The sequence below is a fragment of the Pipistrellus hanaki genome, assembly GCF_964339955.1.
Source record: "Pipistrellus hanaki genome assembly, chromosome: 9".
NCBI classification, from domain to species: domain Eukaryota; kingdom Metazoa; phylum Chordata; class Mammalia; order Chiroptera; family Vespertilionidae; genus Pipistrellus; species Pipistrellus hanaki.
The window spans coordinates 43,354,434-43,377,089 of record NC_140511.1 but is presented as its reverse complement, the minus strand read 5'-3'; the positions used below and the strand labels follow the sequence as shown (position 1 = coordinate 43,377,089).

General features: G+C 56.5%; 1 protein-coding gene across 7 annotated transcripts in view; it reads right to left on the bottom strand.

Annotated features, from left to right (window-relative positions):
• The window catches only part of ARAP1 (ArfGAP with RhoGAP domain, ankyrin repeat and PH domain 1), a 61,809-nt gene that overhangs the window by 4,513 nt on the left and 34,640 nt on the right, over positions 1-22,656 (bottom strand). For 3 of the 7 annotated variants that reach the window (XM_084894155.1, XM_084894156.1, XM_084894158.1), the window contains 27 exons: positions 21,365-21,528; positions 20,720-20,787; positions 20,005-20,132; positions 19,735-19,890; positions 19,292-19,361; positions 18,881-19,001; positions 18,255-18,457; positions 17,656-17,762; positions 14,789-14,988; positions 12,907-12,992; positions 11,435-11,617; positions 10,143-10,317; positions 8,803-8,937; positions 6,570-6,705; positions 6,203-6,305; positions 5,279-5,474; positions 5,011-5,062; positions 4,760-4,923; positions 4,412-4,624; positions 3,988-4,093; positions 3,462-3,609; positions 3,288-3,374; positions 3,137-3,205; positions 2,720-2,837; positions 1,281-1,394; positions 918-1,063; positions 386-418 (listed from right to left, as the gene is read on the bottom strand). In XM_084894155.1, coding sequence (XP_084750281.1) covers positions 386-418; positions 918-1,063; positions 1,281-1,394; positions 2,720-2,837; positions 3,137-3,205; positions 3,288-3,374; positions 3,462-3,609; positions 3,988-4,093; positions 4,412-4,624; positions 4,760-4,923; positions 5,011-5,062; positions 5,279-5,474; positions 6,203-6,305; positions 6,570-6,705; positions 8,803-8,937; positions 10,143-10,317; positions 11,435-11,617; positions 12,907-12,992; positions 14,789-14,988; positions 17,656-17,762; positions 18,255-18,457; positions 18,881-19,001; positions 19,292-19,361; positions 19,735-19,890; positions 20,005-20,132; positions 20,720-20,787; positions 21,365-21,528 — 3,481 coding nt within the window. Of the gene's footprint in view, positions 1-385; positions 419-917; positions 1,064-1,280; positions 1,395-2,719; positions 2,838-3,136; positions 3,206-3,287; positions 3,375-3,461; positions 3,610-3,987; positions 4,094-4,411; positions 4,625-4,759; positions 4,924-5,010; positions 5,063-5,278; positions 5,475-6,202; positions 6,306-6,569; positions 6,706-8,802; positions 8,938-10,142; positions 10,318-10,573; positions 10,723-11,434; positions 11,618-12,906; positions 12,993-14,788; positions 14,989-17,655; positions 17,763-18,254; positions 18,458-18,880; positions 19,002-19,291; positions 19,362-19,734; positions 19,891-20,004; positions 20,133-20,719; positions 20,788-21,364; positions 21,529-22,656 lie in introns of those variants that run through there. The other 4 variants (XM_084894157.1, XM_084894159.1, XM_084894160.1 and 1 more) reach the window with 3 other exon arrangements.

Sequence of the window (22,656 nt, the reverse complement as noted above, 5' to 3'; positions counted from 1 at the left end):
GCCATTCTGACAGCCCCAGAACCCTCTCTTGGGTTAAAAAGAGCGTGGCTCCAGCGGTGACAGGAGATAAGGACCAGTACTCTAACTAAAATCTAGGGGCCTCTGTTATTGGCTCCTCCACCTCCACACGGAGTCTTCTGGAAAATTCTAGAGCATCACATTGATGGGGACTCCTACGTTAGGAAAAGGACCCTGGGAGAGGTTTGGGGATGAAGGGCAGGAACCTAGGCCACAAGCCCAGGGTAGGGCCAATGCCGATAGGCGAGAGGGCAGGGAACCATGCCTGGAGATGGCCAGGAGCTCTGGCTTGTCCTCATGCTCCCCCCAGGCTCACTTGGCCCCCAGGTGGTGTAAGGCAGCTGGCAGCTGGCCCACAGCTACTCACGGTCTCAGGGGCCCCGCTCCACGGCCTCTGGCTCTGTTTGATAGAGGATCAGGGTTACAGAAGAAGGAGGCCCAGGTCCAGAGCCAGGACGGTGTGCGTTGTGGTGTGTGGTAGGATGTGGCATGTATGTGCAAAACATGTTGGGAAAAAGGTTGTCAGGATAGGATTCGGTCTGGGAAGAACCCAGCATATGGACAGAGTGGGCCCACAGGGGATGTGACCTGTGCAGCAACAAGATATGCTGGGGCCACAAGTTGGGCTGTCGCCATGTAGCATGTTCCTGTGTGTGTCATAACAAGACACAGGCACAGGTGGGAAAGCACAGGCCTGACGTGATAGCATCCAGGTACCAGGGCCGAGTGGGGCTATAGAACAGAGCAGAGTAGCCACCCAGGGCCACTGCTGTGTTGGCCCAAGACCCCTCAGTAGAGACGCTCCCACTGGCAAACCCAAGGGAACACCAGCGCATGCGTGTCTGTGCACACTCAGGTGCAGGGCCCTTCGCGAGGCGGGACCCGGCAGGGCCGCTCACCCGGATCTCCTTGTAGAGCCGCAGGCAGCTGCTGTTGAGGATGAAGTAGCGATCGTGGAAGCCACCTGAGGGCAGGCCCAGGCCCAGGAGGCTGCGGTCCTCGCGGAACTTCATCATGCCATGCTTGGTGTCACCCACATGGCTGGCTGGGGAAGGACTGGAGTGGGCATAGACTGCACAAACCTCCTAACACCCAGGGTAGGGTCCCAAAATGAAGGAAAGTGCCCCATCCTACCTCAGCCTCGGAAGAGGCCTGCCCGTCTGGTGCCCACTGCCTGAGCACCATCACACATCACACCGCCAGGTCCTGCCCTGTAGACAGCGCCCACCCAGGTATGCCACCCATCCAGGTACACCACCTACCCAGGTACAGCAGCATGGCCTCCATGGACTGGTACTTCTTCACCACCAGGTGGCTGTCTATGCCCAGCCCGTGCAGGATGGGCAGCACTTTCTCCGAAAAGTGCAGGGGGCGTTCTGGGGAGAGGACACACCCACCGTCACCAGGGTCACGTGGCGTGACGGCACTGAGGGCTGGCACATGGACACACATCACCGCCACCCAGCACCACCACAGTCCCCATGACCCCCTCCCACACCCGAGCTTCAGGCATGACACGTCCTGTTGGCGCCACAGCTGCTCGACCCAACGTGTCCAAACCCAAGCGGTGAGCTTTCCCATTGTCCTCGTGAGGAAACACAGCCCCACCCGCCAGGCCGCCAGCCAGAACCACCCCTCCTCCCTCCGCGGGTCAAGTCTCCCTGCTTTGGCCCAGCTCCGTTGCTTCTCCTTGGCCATGTCATCATCCTCTCCTCAGACTCACACTGTGGCCTTTGAAGCGGTCCCTGCATGAGCTCTCACTCCCATCTCCCCCAGCTCTCTCCACCCAGCAGCAGGGAGACAGCTTTTCAAACTCCCAGTCACTCACCCTTCTCTGGCCTTGCACTGTCGTCAGACCCCGAAGGGCCACCTCTCCCTCTGCAGCACAGCCCCACCCTGCCAAACCCCTCACGGCCCTTATGTCACGCTCACTGAAAAGCGCTGCTCTGTCTTTGCCCATGCTGTTCCCCCTCTTCACCAAGCTGCCCCTTTTCTTCACATCCTAGTTCAGGGACCCCAAAGCCAGAGACCCTGTTGTAAGTTCTGGTGGAGTGGTGGCCCTTTCCTGAACAGCAGCCGACACAGCTGTAGTTGTACATTTACTGACATGCCCACAGGATTAATATCTCTGTTCCATACCAGACTAACCCCTAGGAGGTAGGGACCGCATATTGGCCTAGAACTCTAGAAATAACACTAAAAATGCACAGAGATACCTGACCATCCACTGCCATCAAGGTCACCCTTCACCCTAAAATGCCTTTATCACCCCCCTTCACTATCATAGCCTATTCACACAACACCAATACAACCATCCTTACCTATACCACCACCCACCCAGCCCATGGTCATCACCACCTATGGTCTCCTTCACCATCAACAAGGTCACATGATCAATCCCATGATCAAATTCAGCACCATTACCATTGCAAGCAACACTATTCTCACTGACCTGAGAAAACATTGTCTTAGCTGATACCATATACCCACCCCTTTACTGTCCCTCCCAGCAGCACTATAACCGTGACCTCAAGCCCCACCAGCACCATTACCACCATTACTGAGATCATAGTGTGACAACAGTCTGTCATTCCAAACCCCCTTCACCACCACTGCCCCCACACTTCAGGGTAAGGGAAGACACGATGGAGCTGCGGCCCAGACAAGGACACACTGGCACCGTATCTTGGTGGTCACCCACCTGTCTCCTCCCTCTCATTGACCTCAAAACAGGTCCAATAGTCCTTCTCCCTGATGCTCACATTCCTGCGGTCTAGGATCTCCAGGGTGAGCTCCTCAGCTGTCATGGATGCTGGGATCTGTGAAGACCAAGAGGAGATCAACCTAACCTATCCCCTGCCCCGCCGCAACCCTGCTGTGCGATCCAGCCCTCCCGGCTCAGGGTCCTCTGGAGGCCTGGGATGCAGGGGGGTGTCTCTGAGTCATCCTGATGAGCTGGGTGGGGAGGCAAGGAAGGGAAGGCCAAGCACCACCCAGATGCAGGTCCCAAACTAGGGCTCCCTTTGGGGTAGAATCCCTGCTCCCACAGCCCTCTGAGCCTGTGTCTGGCCCAGCCTGACTCTTCTGGCCACTTGGCCTCTAGGTCCCGGGCCCCCACCTTGATATGCTGCTCAGCCTCTGCCTTCTTCTCCTCCAGGTACACAGTGCAGATGAAGTCACCGGCGTGCTGTAAGGAGACAGGGCTGGATGCCTGGGGTGTGGGTGCAGGTGGATGGCCTGGGCCCCCCACCCCAGGTCCTGTCCTTCACCTGTGTCCCACTGGCGGTGCCAGCCACACGCATCTTTACGATGGCAGTGATCTCTTCCCGCTGCTTCCTCAGCTCCTCCTCGTCCACCTGGGAAGGGGGCAGGGGCAGAGACAGATGGTCACTGCTGTGCAGGGGGCTCAGCCCTGCCCTCCACCCCACAGACTAGGGACGCACACTAAACACCACCACATAGTGGTTGATGAGGTCTTCCACCACATGGCCAGCCTTGTTGTCCTGCCCGTCTGTCTGGAAGAGCGTGGGCCCAAACACGATAGCCAGGTTGTGTGTGTTCATCTGGTTCGTGTCGGAGAAGCACTGGACGCTGGACAGGGAAGGACGGAGGCTTTGAGTGAGGAGTCCGGCCCACCTCACCTTCCCAATTCCTGACAGGTCCATGACTGGAGAGAGCCAGGAAAGATCCTGGTCAGAGCAGGGTTCATTAAGGGGAAGTGGGCACACTGTTTGGCCATGTTTTAGGTCCTTGGGAAGAGTAGGGCTGGGAGCTGGAGACCTGGCTAAGGCCTCTATTCTCCAACTGCAGAAAGTTGGGAGACAAAGTGTCCAAGACTAGGGCACCTCATAAGTCAACACTCAGTTCCCAGGCCTTCCTGGCTCCCAGAGGAGGGCAGTCAGCAGGGCTGGGATAGAAGGTCTCCTCTACCTCATCCCCCCACAGCCTCCCAACAGCAGCGCTCCTCACCAGTACAGGTGGCTTATCAGGGCCTTCACTGTGGCCCGGTTGACTGGTGGCAGACGTGCCAGGAGCCCCCGGTACCTGGAGATCTTCTCCTCCTCATCCTCAATCTCTGGGTTGGGGGAGATAGATCAGGTCAGGATGCTCCCTGCCTCCTCCACCTGTAACACCCCCACCCTATCCCAACCCTCTGGCTGCTCTGCCTGCCTCTCACCCCAGGGAACAGTACTCCCTGCCCCTTCCAGGGCAAATCCTACCAGGCACTCAGGAGTTGCCAGCAACGTATAAAATGACAATAGGAATGAGAAACAGGAGGGCGGGGGACTCAGTCGCCCAAGTGCATACTGGGGAGGAGCTGGAATCCTGAGACAGGAATGGACAAGTCAGCAGCACTGGCCTGGATCTCGCTGGGCACGGATGCAGGGCCCACCTGACGCCTCCAGCCAGAACAGGCGCTGGGCTCGCGTGAAGAGCCCATCGGGCAGGTCCCGCAGGAAGCGTTTGAGCGCCGAGGAGACGTTGTCCACGTGCTGCTCGCCCTCCTTGAGGTGCACGGAGCGAGCATCCTGCCGCAGGCTCTCCAGCAGCTGCTGTGTCTTCGAGGTCTGCCCACACTTGCGGTAGATTCCCTCGGAGGTCAGGCCTGGAGAGGGGTGGAGCTGAGCTGGGGGTGGACAAAACTGAGGGCCTAACTAAGGCATTGGCCATGGGGTGGGGCCTCCCAGCTTCTTTCGCAGGGACTCTGGGAAGGGGAGGCGTGGCCTCTGGGACAGCTCACCACACTGCGTGATGTAGTCCACGCAGCGGTACACAATCACTGGGATGTCCGAGTCTCCCAGCTGCTGCTCCGACAGCGTATCCCCCGAGCTGGCCGCTGCTTTCTGGATGGAGCCCAGCCAGCCCACGAAGTCCAGGCGCCGCTCTCCCTGGATATACAGTGTCCTGGGCCCGGGACAGTCAGTCACTTGAGGTCTAGCCCTGCCCCACCCCTCCCAGCTTCTCAGAGCCCCGCAGGGAGACCAGGCTCACCTCCTCCTCTCCACCAGCACCAGCACCTGGTTCTCGCTGTCCCCTTGGACGGCTGTGGAGGGGGGGCCAGGAGAAGTGAGGCCTGGGCCTTGTTCATGGTCCCCAACTTGCTCCCTCCTGAGGCTCTCTGAACACACACACACACACCCCTAGGATCCACCCGCCAGCATATGGGGTCACAGGGTAGCATTCAGACTTCCAGGGAGGGACTGGGAGCCTGGGAGTCCAAGACTCTGCAGGTTGGGGCCCCAGGGCTGGATCCACGCACAAAGCTCCTGCAGTTTCCGCAGTTGCAATGGCTCCTCACAAGGTCCCTCTGGGAAGATGGCATTGAGCTCGGAGCCGGTGAGAGAGAACCAGCCCTCCTGGGCCCGCTGTAGGCTCAGGCCAGCTTTGTAGGGTAGGCGCCCAAGTCGCTCAAAATCCCGAGTCAGCAGATCCTCAGCCAGGGGAGGCACGAACGCCTGTTGGGGAAGACCAGAGACTGCTTCGGCCACCAGCACTACCTGCCCAGACACCTTGGCTTGTGGGTGCATGCCCACTGCCCATGTAGCTGCCTTCTCTCTCTTCCCCAGGGCAGAACCCAGCAGAGTGAATGAACTCAGGTGTCATTTCTCAGCACCCTGGGGACCCAGATGAATGTCTTGGTCCTGGCTCTTCAGGTGCTCCGTGCTGATGGGGAAGACATGGGGTCCAGGTAGCAATGACAGTGTAATCGGTGCCACAGCCGAGGACAGGGAAGCTTTGGCGCCCGGGGGCGCAGAGAAGGACATCCTTCTCTGGTGTCAGAAGTTTTCCAGAGAAGGGCACATCTGAGTGGGTATGATATGGGGCTCCCCAGAGGGAGCCTGGCTGGAGTCCCCAGGGCAGAGCTCTCCTCTGCAGGATCCCTGCCTCCTTTCTCCAGGACAAGGAGACTGCTGGGGGCAGCACTGTCCGTCCTAAGACGGCTCTGCCTGCCATTCATTATTACACATCTATTGAGCACCTACGGAGTACAAGGCCCACGTAGTTGAGATAGGTTTCCTGACCACCCACAGAGTGCTGCAGATTAGGTAGGCCCTGGGCCTGAGAGCCTGCCCTGTGTCGGCTGCCCTCCATCCTGGGGGAGCTGGCATATATGGGATCTGCCAGGAGGTCCCACCATACGCCCTGTAGGACTCCCTCCCGCCCTCCTGCTAACCAGGCCCACCTTAGCAATGCACTTGACCCACTCACGAGCCAGGTCCGCACTCTCCAGTCCAAACAGATATAGTCGCTCTCCCTCCGTGTACACCTCAAAGGTGTGCTCAAAGCTGTAGATACACAGGCCAGGATTCAGCCCCACCCACGGCCCTGCCCCCACATCACTGCTGTTCTCTGCCCCACCCCATGACTGCCCCAGTGAGTGCCCTTCACCGGGCCCCCTAAGAGTTGGTGGGAAAGCCCTGGGTGGGGCCTCAGGGGACGGTGTGACTCTGAGGAGGTCCTGCCCCGCTCTGGGCTTCTTCCCAATGGGGTGGGGGGTGGGTTAGACCTTATAGGAATAACAGTCTGTGATTCTGCCCAGGGGTGCTCACCCATGGGTGTCAGGAGGGGGCACTGCCAAGCACACAATCTCGCTGGCCCGAATCTCCCCGTTGGGGGTCACTGCCCGTTCATTCTCATAGTAGCTCAGGATCCCGTCACTAAGGACACACCAGCGTCGGCTGAACTCTGGGGAGAAATTGGTCAGGGGAGCCATGAGACAGCCTCCCACCCTCACCAGAAAACCACCTCTGCATCCTCCCTGGGCTCCCCCACCTACCTGGTCCATGTCCTCTTCATTCTAACTCCCGAGCTTCCCCCAATTTCACCTTCCTTTCTGCAGCCCTGTGACCCAGCCCAGCCCAGTCTCTCCCCTGGACCACTGCAGTGGCCTCTCCACTGCTCTTCCAGCCTTGCTTCTTCCAAGAGTCAAAAGTGATCTAGCACTGGCCAGTGTTTTCAGTGGTTAGAGTGCCGCCCTGCACACCAAAGGGTCTCGGGTTCAATACCAAGTCAAGGGCATGTACCTGGGTAGCAGGTTCAATCCCCAGCCCTAGTCAAGGCACATGCAGGAGGCAACCAAACAATGTGTCTCTCACATCAATGACTGTCTCTCTCCCTCTCTCCCTTTCTCTCTCCCCCACCTCCTTCTTCCACACTCTAAAAATTAATGGGAAAAATATCCTTGGGTGAGGATTAAAAAAAAAAAAAAAAAAAAGTGCTCTAGCAAACCCGATTCTGTCCTTCCTCAGCTCAAAACTCTTCCATTACCTCCCCCCTTGTCCTCAGAACAAAGTCTGCGGCCCTCAGCCTGGTATTCAAGGTCCTGCTGGGTCTGCCTGTTCCCACCTCTCCAGCCCCCTTTCTGGGCACATACCCCACCTCCCTTCTTTTCTCATCCTGTTCCCTCCCTACACCCATCATCCTTCAAAGCCAGTCCAACTGCCATAAGAAGCCTTCCATGTGTCCCTCCCAGCAGCACCCATTACTCTATACTCTGCCTCCTCTTATAATTGCTGACAAGGAACAGAAATAGGAATCTGGGCCAGGGAAGGTAGGAGAAAGAACAGAATGTCAAGGTCATTCAGACTCATGAAGCATTGAGCTTCACACTGGCTCAGGGCTTCCTGGAACCAGGACAAAAAAGGATGACTCAGGCAGCTACATAAATGACACCAGCAGGCAGAGAGGCAGAATGGACAGTGCCTCAGGGGGAGTGAGGTGATGTACAGCACAGAGCTCCAGAGAAATTTCTCTGGGAGTTGGAGGGCCTCAACCGGGGATGCTGAGGGATGCGGTGAGCACTGGTCTTGACAGTGATCCCACAGTGGGCTCAGTCTCTCATCCTATCTACAAGAACGTGGTATTGCCCCTGAGGGTGGCATATCCCAGAACCTGCCCCCCACGGCTGAGCTCCCTCTGAGAGGACCAGCCTCGTCTCAATCCCCCTTCAGCCTGCAGACATTTGCCAAGTGCCACTGAGTACAAGGCACTGTTCTAGGCTCAAGGCTATAGTGGTGACCAAGAGGAGCTTATGTTTCAGTGGGTCACAGAGAATCCATAAACAGACCTATAAACAGATTAATTTCAGATAAATGGTAGGAAAGTAGGATGAAAGCAGGGTAAATAGGGAGTGCTATTTTGGATAAAATGGTTCAGGATGAAGTCTCTAAGGAGTGACATTTAAACAGAGACCCGAATGAAGTGAGGGGCTGACCATGCAGATACTTTGAGAAAAGCATTTGGGTACAGGGCAGAGTGAGTGCAAAGGCCCCCGCGGGAGTGAATGTGCATGTCTGAGACCCAGCAAGGCCAGTAAGGCTGGAGCAGAGTGAGTGAGAGGAGCGAGGTCAGGGAGGTAATGCAGCATGACATGGAGGTCCTTGTAGGGTGTGTAAGGACCATGTATATACTCAGAGTTGGTGAGCAAATGGGAGACTGAGATAAGAGAGGGACGGTGCTTTAAGCTTAGTCCTCAAACTTCCTAACACCCACTGACTCCAAATGCCAGATGCCCGGCACAGGGCCCATTCCAGGAGGTGTTTAATAAAGGCTTCTTTAGTCCAAATGGAACAGGCAGTGCTGTGCATACAGTGTTGTGCCCTACTTACATCCTGATCATGCATTTATTAAGCCCCTACTGTGTACCAGAGACCACATCCGGGAAGCCCTCCAGGTTGACTCTGCCAGGGTGCACATGGCACCCTCATGGGCCCACCAACTTGGCCAGCACTGGCTTTTCTGGCCTTGCCACCATGCCAGAATGGCACCTTCCCAGGCACCCACCTTCCCGGGCACGGCGGTCCTGCAGCGGCTTGACAGCGGAAGCGGTCTTGTAGAGGAAGCCACTGTGGCTCACAGTTGGCAGGACAATCGAGTAGTGCTTTTCCAGGGGCTTCATCAAATCCAGCCGAGGTACCTCTTTGGGGGGGAGAGGGGCGGAGGGGGTGTGGAAAGGCTGGCCATACTTGCCATCCAAGGGGGAGCCATCACCCATACCTGGGCTGGGCATCCAAGCTTGCCTTTAAGTCACCAGACCCGGATACCCTGACTAGCACCCTCAGGATCTCACTGCCACATCCAGGATTTTGCCCCAGCCATTCTCCAATTCTCCCCCTCATATGCAAATTCCACCCTGCTCCCAAGGCCCAGCTCCAGAACCAGGAAGTCTTCCTGACTCCCCAGCCAGGCCCATCCCACCCTCCTTGTTGCTTGTTGAGGCAAAGGGCCAGCACACTAGAATGAGGGGGGCCTTGGGCAAAAACTCGATAACAATCCCCAGAGGGAGGTTTATCCCTGATGATGCAAAGCCTGAGGAAGCGGCCTGGCTGCTTCAGTCCCAAACCCCAAGCCGGCTGGGTGGTCTCCTGTGTCTCCCTGGACACCTGGGCTCTCTCCAGCCAGCACACCCCACCCGCCCGTGGCCCTGAGCCCAGAGCCTTGGCCGGGGAGCTCCACCCTCAGTCCTAGGACGTGGCCCCAGAGGCCAGTCCTGGGCCATGACCAGCAGCCCTCAAACCCACTGTTTCCTCCTCATCCACCCCAAGAGTGGGAGCCAAATGGGACCCAACACATCTGTGACAGAGTCTCAGACAGAGCAGTGGACAAGGCTGCTATTGTAGGTCACCTGCACATGGAGAAATGCAATACCCACCCACCCCCACAACACACGCACAGCAAAACTGACATAGCAAAACAGACTTAGTCTGCACAAAGCCCAAAGCCCTCAACACTCCTAGGTGCAAAGAAACAGATCCACAGCAACTCAGAGACGCACAGACACAGGCACACAGATGCAGCATTGAAAGCCCACACTAGAGGTCAGGGAGAGACCCACAAAGACAAAAAGATACAGATGTAGAGACAGAGACACAAAGGGACACACGTATAAAGCAGCAGCCAGATGCACAAATAGACACTACATGCAAACCCAAACACGCCCCAAATCACACACACTGTGGTACCAGGACCCTCCAGGAGCTGCGATTACAGCTGGAGTGGAATGTAATCAAACCTCACAAGGAGATACACGGCCCCCAGACCCCCTCTGGCATCCCTTCCAAAGGCCCAGACCCCAGCAGCAGGGAGGCCCCATCCCCCAAGGACGCCCCCCATCAGTTGCTCACCCGTGGTCCGGTTGTTCCGAAGGAATTCCATCTGCAGTGTTTGCCCTGCCTGCTCAGCAAGAGCCAGGGGTGTGGGAGCCTCTGGGTCCCCTGAGAAGCAATTGACCCCAGCTCCGCAGCCCAGGAGGGCCTGGGTCTCGGCCAGGTCTGTGGTAGTGACTGCGGCACACAGGGCCTGAGAGGGGCGAGGAGGGAAGGGTCAGTCTCAGCAGGAGTGTGGGGGCCAGTGGGAAAGAGAGTATTGGGGGGGGGGGGAGTAGGATGAATGAGGAAGGAGGCACCCAGGTCTAGGGGGACCCATCCTCAAGTTGGAAGAGAGAAGACGGAGGAAGAAAAACATAGAAGAGAGGAGGAGGAAGAGGAAAGCCCAGGGAGAGAGGGTGGACAGGGGCTGCCCAGCACAGACCAGGATCCCAGCACCCAGGGCTCACCCCTGATGGCAGCCCCAGGACCCTGCCAGCTGCCAAGCCTGCTCTCAGGAGGATCTCAAGCTCCCTCTGCCTTGTGGAAGGGCAGAAGGGGTTGCTTTGTAGCTAATTCCTCCCACATTTGAATTCCTCACCGCCTGCCCAGCCCTCCGGACCAATGGGAGTTGCCGCCCCTCCTAGCTGGCAAGTCAGACTGGGCTGGACTGGGGGCTGGACGCCGGGGTTCCTGGGAGGGGGAGGCCTGGCTCCCACTGGGCTTCTCGCTGGACTGAGCCTCCGGGGTGGGGCCTCTTGGGGGAGGGGCTGAAGGCCGACAAGAGGTCACAAATGGCATGCCCCTGCCTTGAAGCAGGTCACCTCCCACTCAGGCAGAGCCAGCAGGACCCAGAGATTGGCTCCCAGCCTGTCAGGGCCTGGGGCCTATGTGGGGCCTCATCTTGAGTGGGGCGTGGATGGGGGTGGTCAGAGCGACCAGCTGTTTTTCATAAGCCTGACAGGAAATAGCATCTCCATCAAGTTCACTCCTTTTGGCACGAGACAGAAGGAACAGGACAGGGTGCAGGAGACAGAGGAATCGCAGGGGAGGGAGGCAGACAGATGCTGGGGATGTGGTCTTGGTCCAAGGGTCAGGCCTGGCTCCTCCTTTCTTTGCCTCAACTCTCCCTGTAGCTTAGGGACGGCCCACCTGCCCTCTGGGCCTTAGTTTCTCCATAGGCCAGCTCATCACTCGGAGCTGGTGAAAAAGATGGGCTAGGATGGTGAGAAATGTGGGGACAAGAGGAAAGGGGGTGGTCTCACGGGGCTCTGACAGTGCAGGGAAAAGGGGGTTGCTCTTAAGGGGCCCCAGAAGCCCAGTGACCTGACCTTGTCCAGCTCCTCCTGGTTGCCAAAGAGTGGATGGTAACGGCGGTACTTGCCCTCGAGGTACTTGGCCTCCAGATGGAGCCGCCGGGCACTGGGGCTGCTGTGGGGGTGCAGGGCCTCACTGGGAGGCACGCTGGCTGCCCAGAAGCAGTTCCCGGCGCCATTGCCCAGCTGTAAGAAGAGCTACAGGTGTGGACAAGGGGTTAGAGACAGCCTATGACCAGGGGCCCCCTGACCTGCAAAAATCTTGGTTTTGAGGTTGCCAGGCTTATGGCTGGGAGAGCCAGGCCACCCACCCACTTTCCCTTCAGGGAAGCTGAGGGGCAGGCTGCTTGTTGGTGGCCCAGGGTGCTCCCTCACCAGCCCTGGGCCTGAGCCCAGATCCTCATTCCAGTGACAGGACAAGAGGCAGACAGTCTGAGGGTAAACATCCCAGGCCTGGCTTCTGGTTGGGGGCCTTGCTACTTCCACACCCAGTCCCACATCTGGAACTCTGCATTCCTGAGGCTATCACAGCTGGGGGAGGGCTGGCTAAGCTGACAGCCAATGGGGTGAGCAGGGATTCTGGAACCATATCCTGTCCAATATTCTCCTAAGACATTCCCCAGGGGCTGGGTCTGCAGCTCCACCCCACATAGCTCCGGAATGCAGACACAGCCCTGTTCCTGGGACAGAGCCCTGCAATCCCCACCTGGGCTCCTTTCGGGGAAGAAGGACAGGGGCAGACTCTGGAGGGTTGCAGGGGTCTAGCATTCAGGACACTAGTTCTTCATCCTTTCACTCTGCTGATTATCTGTTCCAATGCCATTTCCCGCCCACCGCCCCTCGCCTCTTTGTCAGGTCTTGTGTGGGGTGCTAGAATGCAGAAACAGTCCCTGCTGTGCTGACTCACTCCCTGACTTTAGGCAAGTCATTTTCTCTCGCTGGGGTTCTATCTCTGCATCTATAAACTGCGGATCTAACCCTAACCCTCGAGGAATGTGACACCCAAATTGCTCTGGGGTCTGCAGCTGAGCTGGGCTGTCAGTCCAGCATTCTGCTGCAGGTCCTCCCTTGCAGCTACCACAATCAGTACCTGGGAACCCCACGTACACAGACACAAATGTACAGATGAGTGTGTGCCCCTAAACATATCTCATATCCACTGGCACATGTGAGTAGAGATGAAATGAAGTAAATATTTGAGGTTTTGCAGGACACAAAGTGATGGTTGTATAGTCTTTTTTCTTTCTTTCTTTCTTTCTTTTTTTTTTTTTTCAAACAACCTTTAAAACTGTAAAAACATTCTTAGCTCAGTGGCCAGTTTGCTCACTGCCAAAAATCAGCTTTTCCAAAATCCACACCCACTAGATGGTCCCAAAGGTCTCTTCTAGCTCTAGAGTGCTAGGGTCTGGGAGATGGAGGCGCTGGGATTAGGAGACCTAGGCAGCAGCTAGATCCCCAATACAGGTGAAAAGCAGGGGGCTCCCCACCTCGATGAGTGTTTCCGTCCACACCTTCCTGTCCATCTTCAGGCTCCGTACCTTGGAGACGCCAGCACCCATGCCACGGTGCTCTCCTGCAGACAGAGGGCCAGACTTGGGTCCTCTGGGCCGTTTCCTGCATAGACCCCTCACCTCCTTCCCCACTCCGACCCCCAGTGCTCATCCAGGGGCAGACTGGGAGAGGCCACAGGCAGCTCCACCCCACACAGCTCCACCCCACACAGCTCCAGAATCCAGCTACAGACCACTGCTCCCTGCACCATAGGACCGAGTCCAGCAATCATCCCCTGGGCTCCTGCAGCAGGCACCCCCACCCCCCTGGCTTCCGATGGTCAGTCTTGGCTCCCTGCAGGCTACTCTGAGTGAGCTCCATCTCTTTAAAATGCAAATTCCCTCACTTCAAATCCCTTCAGACCCCTCCAATGGCTCCCAGAATTAGATCTAAATTCCTTACCTGCTTCTCCTCCAACTTCATCTCATGCTTCCCCCATCCCACTCAGCCACATTTTCTCCCCTCTTCTAATCTTCCAGCTCATGCCTGCCTCAGGGCCTTTGCACTTACTGTTCTTTTCGCCTGGATTCTCTTCCCCCAACTCCCCAGGGCCTGTTCCTGACATTTAAATCTCAGTTGACATGGGGAGAGGGCTTACCACATATTTTCTGCCTAGCACTTCTGTGGGTTTGTGTATGTATTTCCAGTTTCTCCCCTATAGAAAGTAAGCTGCCTGAGAGCAGGAACCTTGATTGTCTGCTTTGGGGTCTAAGCTCAAAGCCCAGGACAAAGTGGCACATAGTGAGCACTTCATAAGTCTCTGTGGAGTGAAAGGGGAGGCGGAGGCGGGGTTGAACGGAATACAACCTTGCTCCCTACAGGACCCACAAAGGAGCCTTGTAGAAGAGGGGGCTGGGGGCACTAGGAGTGCCTGGAACTGCATGGCTCAGGCTTCGGCCTCACCTGCTTCTGCATCCCAGGCACCCTCAACCTCCAGGAGCGGATGCCTTCCTAAGCTGGTCTCCAGCCCAGTCGTTCCTTTTCTGCACCCAGATCTCATAGCTCAAGGCCTCCTGGATGTCTGCCCTGGATGTTCCATAGGCTTCAGGGCTTTTCACTGAGCTCAAAAACTTCCCCAAACTGTTCCTCCCCCAGATCCCCACCTTGGCATTGTCAGCTCCTAAGGGGCCAAATCCCCAGCACCTGACACAGTGCCTGGCACATCACAGACCCTCAGTAAATGCTGATTGAGTAGATGAGCTCCAACTTTTCCTTTCCCATCCTCCTCATCTAATCTGCCATTGGAAATTTTACACCACAGATCCTAAACACCTCTGGAATACTCTCCATCGCTCCCCCAGACCAGGCCTCCTGCTCCTCTCTCTCAGCTCCAGCAGCTGCCTCCTTACTAGTCTCCAGGGTCACTCCCTCTCAGCTTCCAACCTGCCAGAGTCTGTTGCAAAAATCTGACCAAGTCCTCCCACCGCTGCCTGCCATCCCCCTCTGGATGAAACATCAGCTCCTCCCTCCACCTGGCCCCTACCAGCTGCTCCTCAACCCTTACCTGGCCTCCTTCCACTTTTATGATGGTGCAGGGGTGCTGGCCCCCAAGAGGCCTGGGCTAAAATGCAGGCTCACTTACTTGCCAGATGACCCCAAACGAGCTGTTTTCCCTGTCTATGCCTCAGTGCCCCACCTAGGATGGGAGACGTTAAATGCCTGCCTTGCAATCCCAGTGGGCGAGGCTTGGCACCAGGTGCATCTTAAACAATCTCTGACTGCTATCTTCACTCCAGTCCCTCCAGCCAGACAGACCACCCGCCACCAGACACACCAGCTCTGTCCTGCCCTGGCCTGGTGCTCCTCCCCCAGACACACCTGCACAGCGCTTGCAGATGACGACACAGAGGTTGATGGAGGCCCAGTCAGGCTGTGGAGCCCCGCAGTCAGCACAGAATCTGTTGGGGGCCACGGCCCAGATGCGCTCGGCCACCTCTGAGGTAGACAGGGCCTCGGCAATGGCTCCCTGCATGGCCTCCAGCCACTGATCCTTTTCTAGTTCTGTTTCGGCTGAGAAGCTGGAGACACAGGAATGGGAGGAGGGAGGCTGGTGAAAAAGGGCTCAGAAGGACTTGGGGGGCAGCATAAAGGGGCAGAGCATGAAATTGGAGAAGCAAGGTGTTGAGAGCTCATAGTCAGAAGAGGGAGTCATACTGGGTCAAGTGAGGAAGATGGGTGTGACAAAGGCAAGGGCACATTGAACCTGAGAGATGTGTGAGGGCTGGGGAGGGGCTCTGTCCCACCCAGGGAGTAGAGCAGGCTGCTGGGAAGAAATGATTCCTGGGCTAAGACTTGACAGATGACAAGGTGGAAGGGCACTCTAGACAGAGGGAACACCATGTGCAAAAGGGCAGGATGGCACATGGGAGATTCTAGGACCTGTGGGCAGGATGGGCAGGCTGGCAGAGAGGAGGCAGGAAAACAGATAGGGACAGGCCTATGCCAGGCAGAAGTCAAAATGCACCCAGAGGACAATGGAAAAGCAGTGGAGGGTTTCAGTGGCGAGGAGTGTGGGAAAGAGATGCCTTCTCCTCTGGCTCTTTCTTTCCCTTTGTCCCAAAGTCGAGTGTGCACATTCAAGATTTGGTTCCACCAGTAATCCACCGCCATGGCCCAGGAAGGTGTTGCTGCTGCAGATTAACGGATGCTAATGCTGCTTTCTGAGAGGCGCTGAAGACCAGCCGCCCTCATCCACGAAGGCCTAGCAGTGGAATCTGCGAAGCTGCCATGGCCTTGCCAGGTGCTAAGCCCGACTTCGAGTGCTTGCATCCAACTGTGTGAGCCTGCGTATGTCGGTTGGTGGACACCCTTGGTGCTGAACACCAAATCAACCGAATTAAGGCTGATGACAAGGAACTCGGTGAATGGACAGGCCCTGTAACACCGACAGAGAAGGAAGACTCCGGAAAGAGGCTGGTTGCAGTTGTGTGGTAATTAAGGGTGATGGTAAAGAATCTCAGGCCAAGGGTGTCATCAAAAATTACCTCAAATGCAAGAAATAGATAAATAAAACCTTAGGAAAAAGGAAAAAAGACCCCTCTGGTAGCCAAAGACAGGTAGCCAAGGGAGAGCATGCGTGGGGCCAGAGGCTCACAGGCCCAGAGCAAGGTGGTGAGGGGCACAAGAGAGGGACCAGATGGAGGTGAGAGCAATGGAAGCAAGACAGGGGTGATGATGGGTATTCACAGGGGTGAGTAGGAGAGACAGGGGTCCTCGTGGGTAAGAGAGAGGGCCCAGGAAGGACCATGAGTTCAGGGGAAGTTAATGGGAGAAGATGTCTATAAAATATTACACATGCAGACCCAGACCTCATGAGAAAAACCCTGCAAGAGACAGAGATTTGAGCTAAGAACAAAGGCAATGATGACAGGGAAGGTGAAGGGGATTGGAGGTGGGGGTGGTGGTGTTGGTGAGGCTAGTGTTGACTGAGCAGTTACTGCACATCATGTTAAATAACAGCTTTACACACAGAGGAGGCAAGTGAGACACAGAGAAGCCAAGTGATTTGCCCCGTCACACAGTGGTACTGTGATGTTTATCACCTTAGATGTTACAGACTGAATTGTGTTCTAAAACCCATAGGTTGAAGCCCTGACCCCAATGTGACTGCATCTGGAGAGGGGACCTTTAGGGAGATAATCAAGGTTAAATAATGTCATAAGAGTGAGGCTCTACTCAAACAGACTGTCCAACCTATGAGGAAGGCGGGGGTGAGTGGGTAAGAGAGCAACCAAAGGACATGTATGCATGCATGGAGCATAACCAATGGACACAGACAGTTGGGGAGTGAGAGCATGTGCTAAGGGTGGGGCAGCTGGGGTTAGGTCAATGGGGGAAAAAGGAGATTTATGTAATACTTTAAACAATAAAAACAATTAAAAAAAAAAAAAAGAGTGGGGCTCTAATCTGATAAGACTGAAAGGAAAACCAGACAGCTTTCTGCCTCCAGATATGCACAGCTTTCTATCCTCTACTGTGTGAGGACACAGTGAAGAGGCAGCCATCTGCAAATGAGGATGACAGACCAACACTGACAGCACCTTGACTTTGGACTTCCAGCCTCCTGAGCTGTGAGAACATAAACTTCTGCTGTGGAAGCCCCCAGTCTGTGGTATTCTGTCATGGCAGCAGAGCTGACTAATACACGGATTTGAACCAGAAATTACACAGTGCCTCAGACTCGGCAACTAAAGGCCTGGGAGTGGGCAAGCCTGCTCAGGGAGGGGACAGAGGACAGACACAGACCACAGGGACACAGCTGAGGTCCAGGAAACCAAGACGATAGAGTCTTGGAGGTTCAGGAAGTCGTCTCCAGAACAGGTCCCAGGAGACAGGAGGGAAGAGCAGCCTTTTATGTCAAGCAAATACTGATGTCAGACAAACACTTTCGAGGGTCAGGGCAGACTAGAGGGACAGCATGGTGGGTGGGTGGTGCAGAAAGCCAGTATGGGCAACTCTGGGAGCAGCTGGCAGGGAAGAGGGTCAGTGATAGCCAGAGGCGGGTAGGGCAAAAGTGAGGTTTCTTAAAAGGGAGGGGTCAGAGCAGGGTAGCAAGTGAAGGTCAAAGGCCAGCAGGGTGGGCAGGGCAGGGAAGGGAGGAGAAATCCACCCCACAAGAAGGGGCAGCTTCCCACAAGATGAAAACAGTGAGGGCGTGAGGACGCAGGGGAGCGATGGAGGCTCACCTGAAGATGCGGTAGGGGGTAGTGAGGTCGAAGCTACGCCGGTCCACTTCCTTCACATTGCCCACGCTCATGTCGATGACGGTGATGCCGATGCCCAGGTGGTACTCCTGGCAGGCAGGTGGGAAGGAGTGAAGGCAAGGCCTGGAGGGTGGAGCTCAAGGCCCAGGAAGGGGTAGGGAGGAGGGGGAGGTGGTACCTTAGGAATTAGAAAGTGGCTAGAAAGGAGGTAAGAGTGAGAGCAGGGGTCTGGGCCTGGGTAAAGGTGCCCAGGCTCGGAGGCCTTGTAGCAATAGGATGGGAGGGTAATACTTAGGGACCAGGCAGGGGATGGAATCAGAACTAAAGGTAAAAAGGAAGACGGGGCTGGCTTGGACAAGGGAAGAGGAAAAGGGGCAAAAAAAAACCCAAAAAAAAAACCACCCAAAAAACAGGACTAAATGGCCAGATGGGCAAGAAAGACCAGGTGGACATGGGACAAGGCAAATGGACCAAGTAGACAAGGGAGAGGCTGAGGAACCAGGTGGGCACGGGGTGGGGTTAAAGGACCAGAGTGGCATGGAGCAGGGGAGAGATGTAGCAGCCTGGCCCACCCTCCATACCTCCAGATTCTTGTAAAGCTGCACTTTGTCGCCAACCACAGCCACATACAGTTTATTCTTGATGCCGCGCAGCTCCAGGCTGCCGGCACGGTCAGGCGGCTCTGAGCCTTGAACACCCAACAGAGAAACACTGGACAGCCGGGCCCGGGCACGCTGCTCGGCCACTGCCTGCTGCAGGGCCTGTATCCACTCCTTCCGCTCCGCTGTGGGCAAAGGGGAAGGAGTAAGCCAGAGCTCAGCTTGGCAGGGGGCCCTTTAAGAACAAGAAAGCCTGCCCAGACTGGCTCACCTATCTCTGGCTATACTGAGTTCTCTGACTTGGACCAATCCCGTGGAGCCAACCTCAGGCTCCAATCCCTGCTGACGGCTTAAACTGGGCAAGCCTACTTTGCCTATTTGAGCCCATTCTCCCCCCTCACCCCCACCCCCACCCCCGTAAGTGGGATTGATTCTGAGGACTCAGTGGGTATCTTAAGCACAGAGCCTCAGAGGGCACCCCCTTCTGTCCCCCACCTCACAGAGGGCTGACTCCTCTCTGGGTTTTATGTGGGAGAAGCAGATTTGCCCTGGTCCTCCCCGCCCTTATCAAGCCAGACTGCTAGCCTTCTGCCGGTCCCACTCCCCACCATCGCTCTCTGCCCGGAAGGCAAAGGTGCGGTTGTTCGTGATCACTTCAAACTTCTGGTCCCCGATGGCAGCCACCCGGGAGATGCAGGCCACAGAGATAAAGCGCTTCGAGTAGGCATCCTGGGAAGAGAGGGGAGCTGTTCTGTGGAGGGTCCCCAGAGGCCCAGCACCCCGGCTCCCTCAACCTTAGCTGAAATGAAGGCTACAGCCCTGTTTCCCATAGGAGGTCAGCGACAACCCCTACCTTGACCCTGACCACAGCCCACAGCTGGCTGATGGGCCAGAAGAACATGGTTTAAGGAGACAGACTGGAGCTCTGGTGAGGACTCATCTGGGGAGGGACTCTGCCTGGGTCCCATGTCGGGCCAGGCTGGAACAGGGGGTCCCGTCAGGACCAACAGGGGGCTTACCTTGTTACTATCAAAGTATCGCAGGTAATCAGCATCCAGTCTCACCCATCGCTTCTGATATATATAAGACCTGGAGAGGCAGAGGGACAACAGAGCCAAGGATTGGGGATTAGGGGAGGGGCTCTCGGATTACCCTAGCCCCCTCAGCCCGCCGTGTACAAAGTTAGGAACACCAGGTCCGAGAGAGGAAGAATCCCAAATGGTCACTGAGAACACGGACTTCACCTACAGCTGGAGTGACTGAAGTTGGACTCAGAGTAGGACTTCCCAATATTAAGGGTAATAAAACATAGGTCTCGTGGGGATCATCAGTGGTTAGTCTGCATGGGGGGAGTCCTGCTTGAATAACCTTGATCCCTCTGGCTTTCAGAGCCATGACACCAGTGTCGAACAGTATTCACCCCACGCAAAGCGCCAGCAGGACCCAATAAAGCCTCACTCACCCCTGTGGTGGGTTCTTGTCCAACCAGCCAGACTTGATGACCTGTGCGATGGGGGTGGGGCCCCCGGGCAGCCGATCCATGGGGTGGGGTGGGAGCTGGGGGGTCAGGAGGCTGCTGGACAAGGATGAGCTCAGGTGGCTGGTGTGCCATCCACCACTGGAGGAAGAGGAAAGGGAATGAAGGGGGCTGAGGAGGGGGCTCCAGTGGGGGTAGGGGCTGAAAGATGGGGGAGTTGGATGGGAGAGCCACCCAAACGAGGTGGACACTCACTTGGGGATGCCCTCATAGTCCTGGTCATCCTCTTCTTCATCCCCCTGGTCGTCCGACAGTTCCTCTCCCTCGCTCAGCAGACTGGCCACACGCACGGCACGAGGGACTTGGCTCACTGGAGGCTCCTCCTGCCCCCCCACCCAGAGCCACTCAGTGTCATGTTTCCGTCAAGCCCCAGATAACACCTACGTACTCAGAGGCTGCCACACTCCCTCTGTCCACTCCATTCTGGACCCCACAGCTTAGCACTCCTCCTCATTTCCTCACGCTCCCCTCCTCCCACCGGCAGGCTGCACAGGGGCAGGGGGAGGCAGGGCTACACCAGGCAGATCAAAGAGAAAACAAAACTAGAAATACTCAGGGGTTGGAGAATTAAGATACTCAGAGAGGGTGACACTGGAACACAGAAAGTGAAACAAAGACAGAGGGACCATCTCTACAACAGCCATGCTCACACACCGAGGAGAGAAGAGGCCACCCACAGCCATTCGCTGGAGCCACAAACCAAACCCCCGGATTTCTGGCCCAGCAGTGGGATTTTGGACCCTGTGCCTAACCCCTGACCTTGCATGGCAAGACAATGAAGGGGGAAGGGAACTCTCCTGGAACGGTTGCCTTTTCTCTATCTGGTTGTCCCCAGGGCCTGCAGGCAGCTGAGCAGCCTGGCCTCACATGAACAGCAGACAGCCCAAACCCTAACCACCGCCTGCCCCACCTTCTTGGTCATCACGCCAGCTGGGGCTCCTGGCCCCTCCTCTGGGGTCTCATCGTAGTCAGGGTCATCTGGGGAGAGAAACGTGGGGAGGGGGAGAGACTTAGAAGCAAGGAGCCTGGCCTCCCCTCCTGGGCCCCTGGGCCTGGCTTCACAAAGGCCATCCTCAGCCGGAGACCCCCACTCCCAACCTGGCCTGGCTTTCAAAAAAGGCACAGGAGACAGGAAGTGCTATTTATACTCGTGGGTGCCTGGCCACCACAGGGAGTTCTGAAGAGGTGGCAAGCTTGGGGATCAGGGGTGGGGACTATTCACAAAAGCAACATGAAATGAGAGTCAAGAGAAGTGGACAATCCTCAGGGAAAACCAACCATGACCACGGAAAACAAGCCCCCTCCTCCCGGAACCGTGGGGAACTCAGAAAGTTTGCCACGTGCCCGCACCAGGTCAGAGAAGTAGGTCAGATACGTGGGTGCTGCCCCTATTTTGAGAATGAAGGGAATGATGCTTGCCCGTCCAGGGCCACACTGGGGGTCAGTGCCAGGGCCTAACCGAACAGGGGATACAAACCTGGCATCCTTTCAGACTCCTTGAGGGCCAGAGCCCAGGCCACCCACTCGGAGCCCCAGGCCTGGCCATGACACTCACCGAACTCTGGGAACAGGTGAGGCGGCTTCCGGGGAATCTCAGGGAGGCTGGGGGATGGGGGCTGGGGAGGCTCCCGGGGGAAGGCGGCCGGGGACTCCTCAGGCTCTGGCTGAGGAGAGGATGACAGTGGTGATGACAGTAACTCCTCTTCTTTGTAGGGAAGGCTAGAAACGGACCAAAAGTTGGGCAGTAAGGAGTTAGCTCGGTGCCACTGAGTCACTGGGCCAGCATCACTAAGCGACAGAGCCAGGACTCAATCCACTGGGCCCAGCTCACCTGAGCTCAGCAAAACTCATTCATTCCAAAAACTCGGACAGGAGTCCTCCTCCACACAGACCTCTGTGCCCCATTCCCTGCCCACACCCTGCAGGCTCCCCAAAGCCTACAGGAAGCAGGCACCGCCCTTGGCTGTGACACGGTCACCTGTCCCAGAGCTCCAGCTTTTAGCCACATGCACCACTCTGCGAGAGGAATGAGGATGGGATGGCGTGCCCTAGCCGGTTTGGGCCGGTGGATAGAGAGTAGGCCTGCGGGCTTGATCCCGGTCAAGGGCACATAGTTCCGTTGCTGGCTCCTACCGGGCCTGGGTCTTGGTCAGGCCTCGTGCAGGAGGCAACCAATCGATGTGTTTTTCTCACATCAATATTTCTCTCTGTCTTTCTCTCTCTCTTCCACTCCCTCTAAAAGTCAATGGGAAAATATCCTTGGATGAGGATTAAAAACAACAACAAAAACAGAATGGCATGTGGGTGGTTTACTAGCACATCCCAGCCTGGGGAGTCAGGGAATGCTGGACGAGGTGAGGCTTGAGCTGAGCTTCTAAGGATGATTAGTCGTATGTTGGCAAATGGTTGAGGGAGAAATGAAATGGGCGTTGACGCCAAGGGAGCAGATCAGAGCTTCAGAAACCAGGTCCGGAGGCCCTGAGTCCTGGGTCTCTGGCTCAAGACCACCTTCTCTCTTGTCCCAGACAGATATTCACCAACCCTAGATGCCCCAGATCCCGCAAACTCACCTGACACCACCACACTCCTCTGAGAGCACACCAGTTCCCCACCTCTGCTACCGCTCCCCCAAGCACCCTTCCCCGACTCTCCTTCGCTGACCCCTGGGCTCCCACAGCCTCAGGGCTCCTGTCTGGCTCAGCACAGATCAGACTGCTCCCTGCAGGCTGACAGTCCCTCAAAGGGCTCTGGCACCAGAGATGTGGGTAGAACCTTGCCTCAGTCTTAGGTCCTTGTCCCAGGGTAAGCAACTAGTCTCTGTGAACCTCAGTTTCCTCTTCTGTAGAG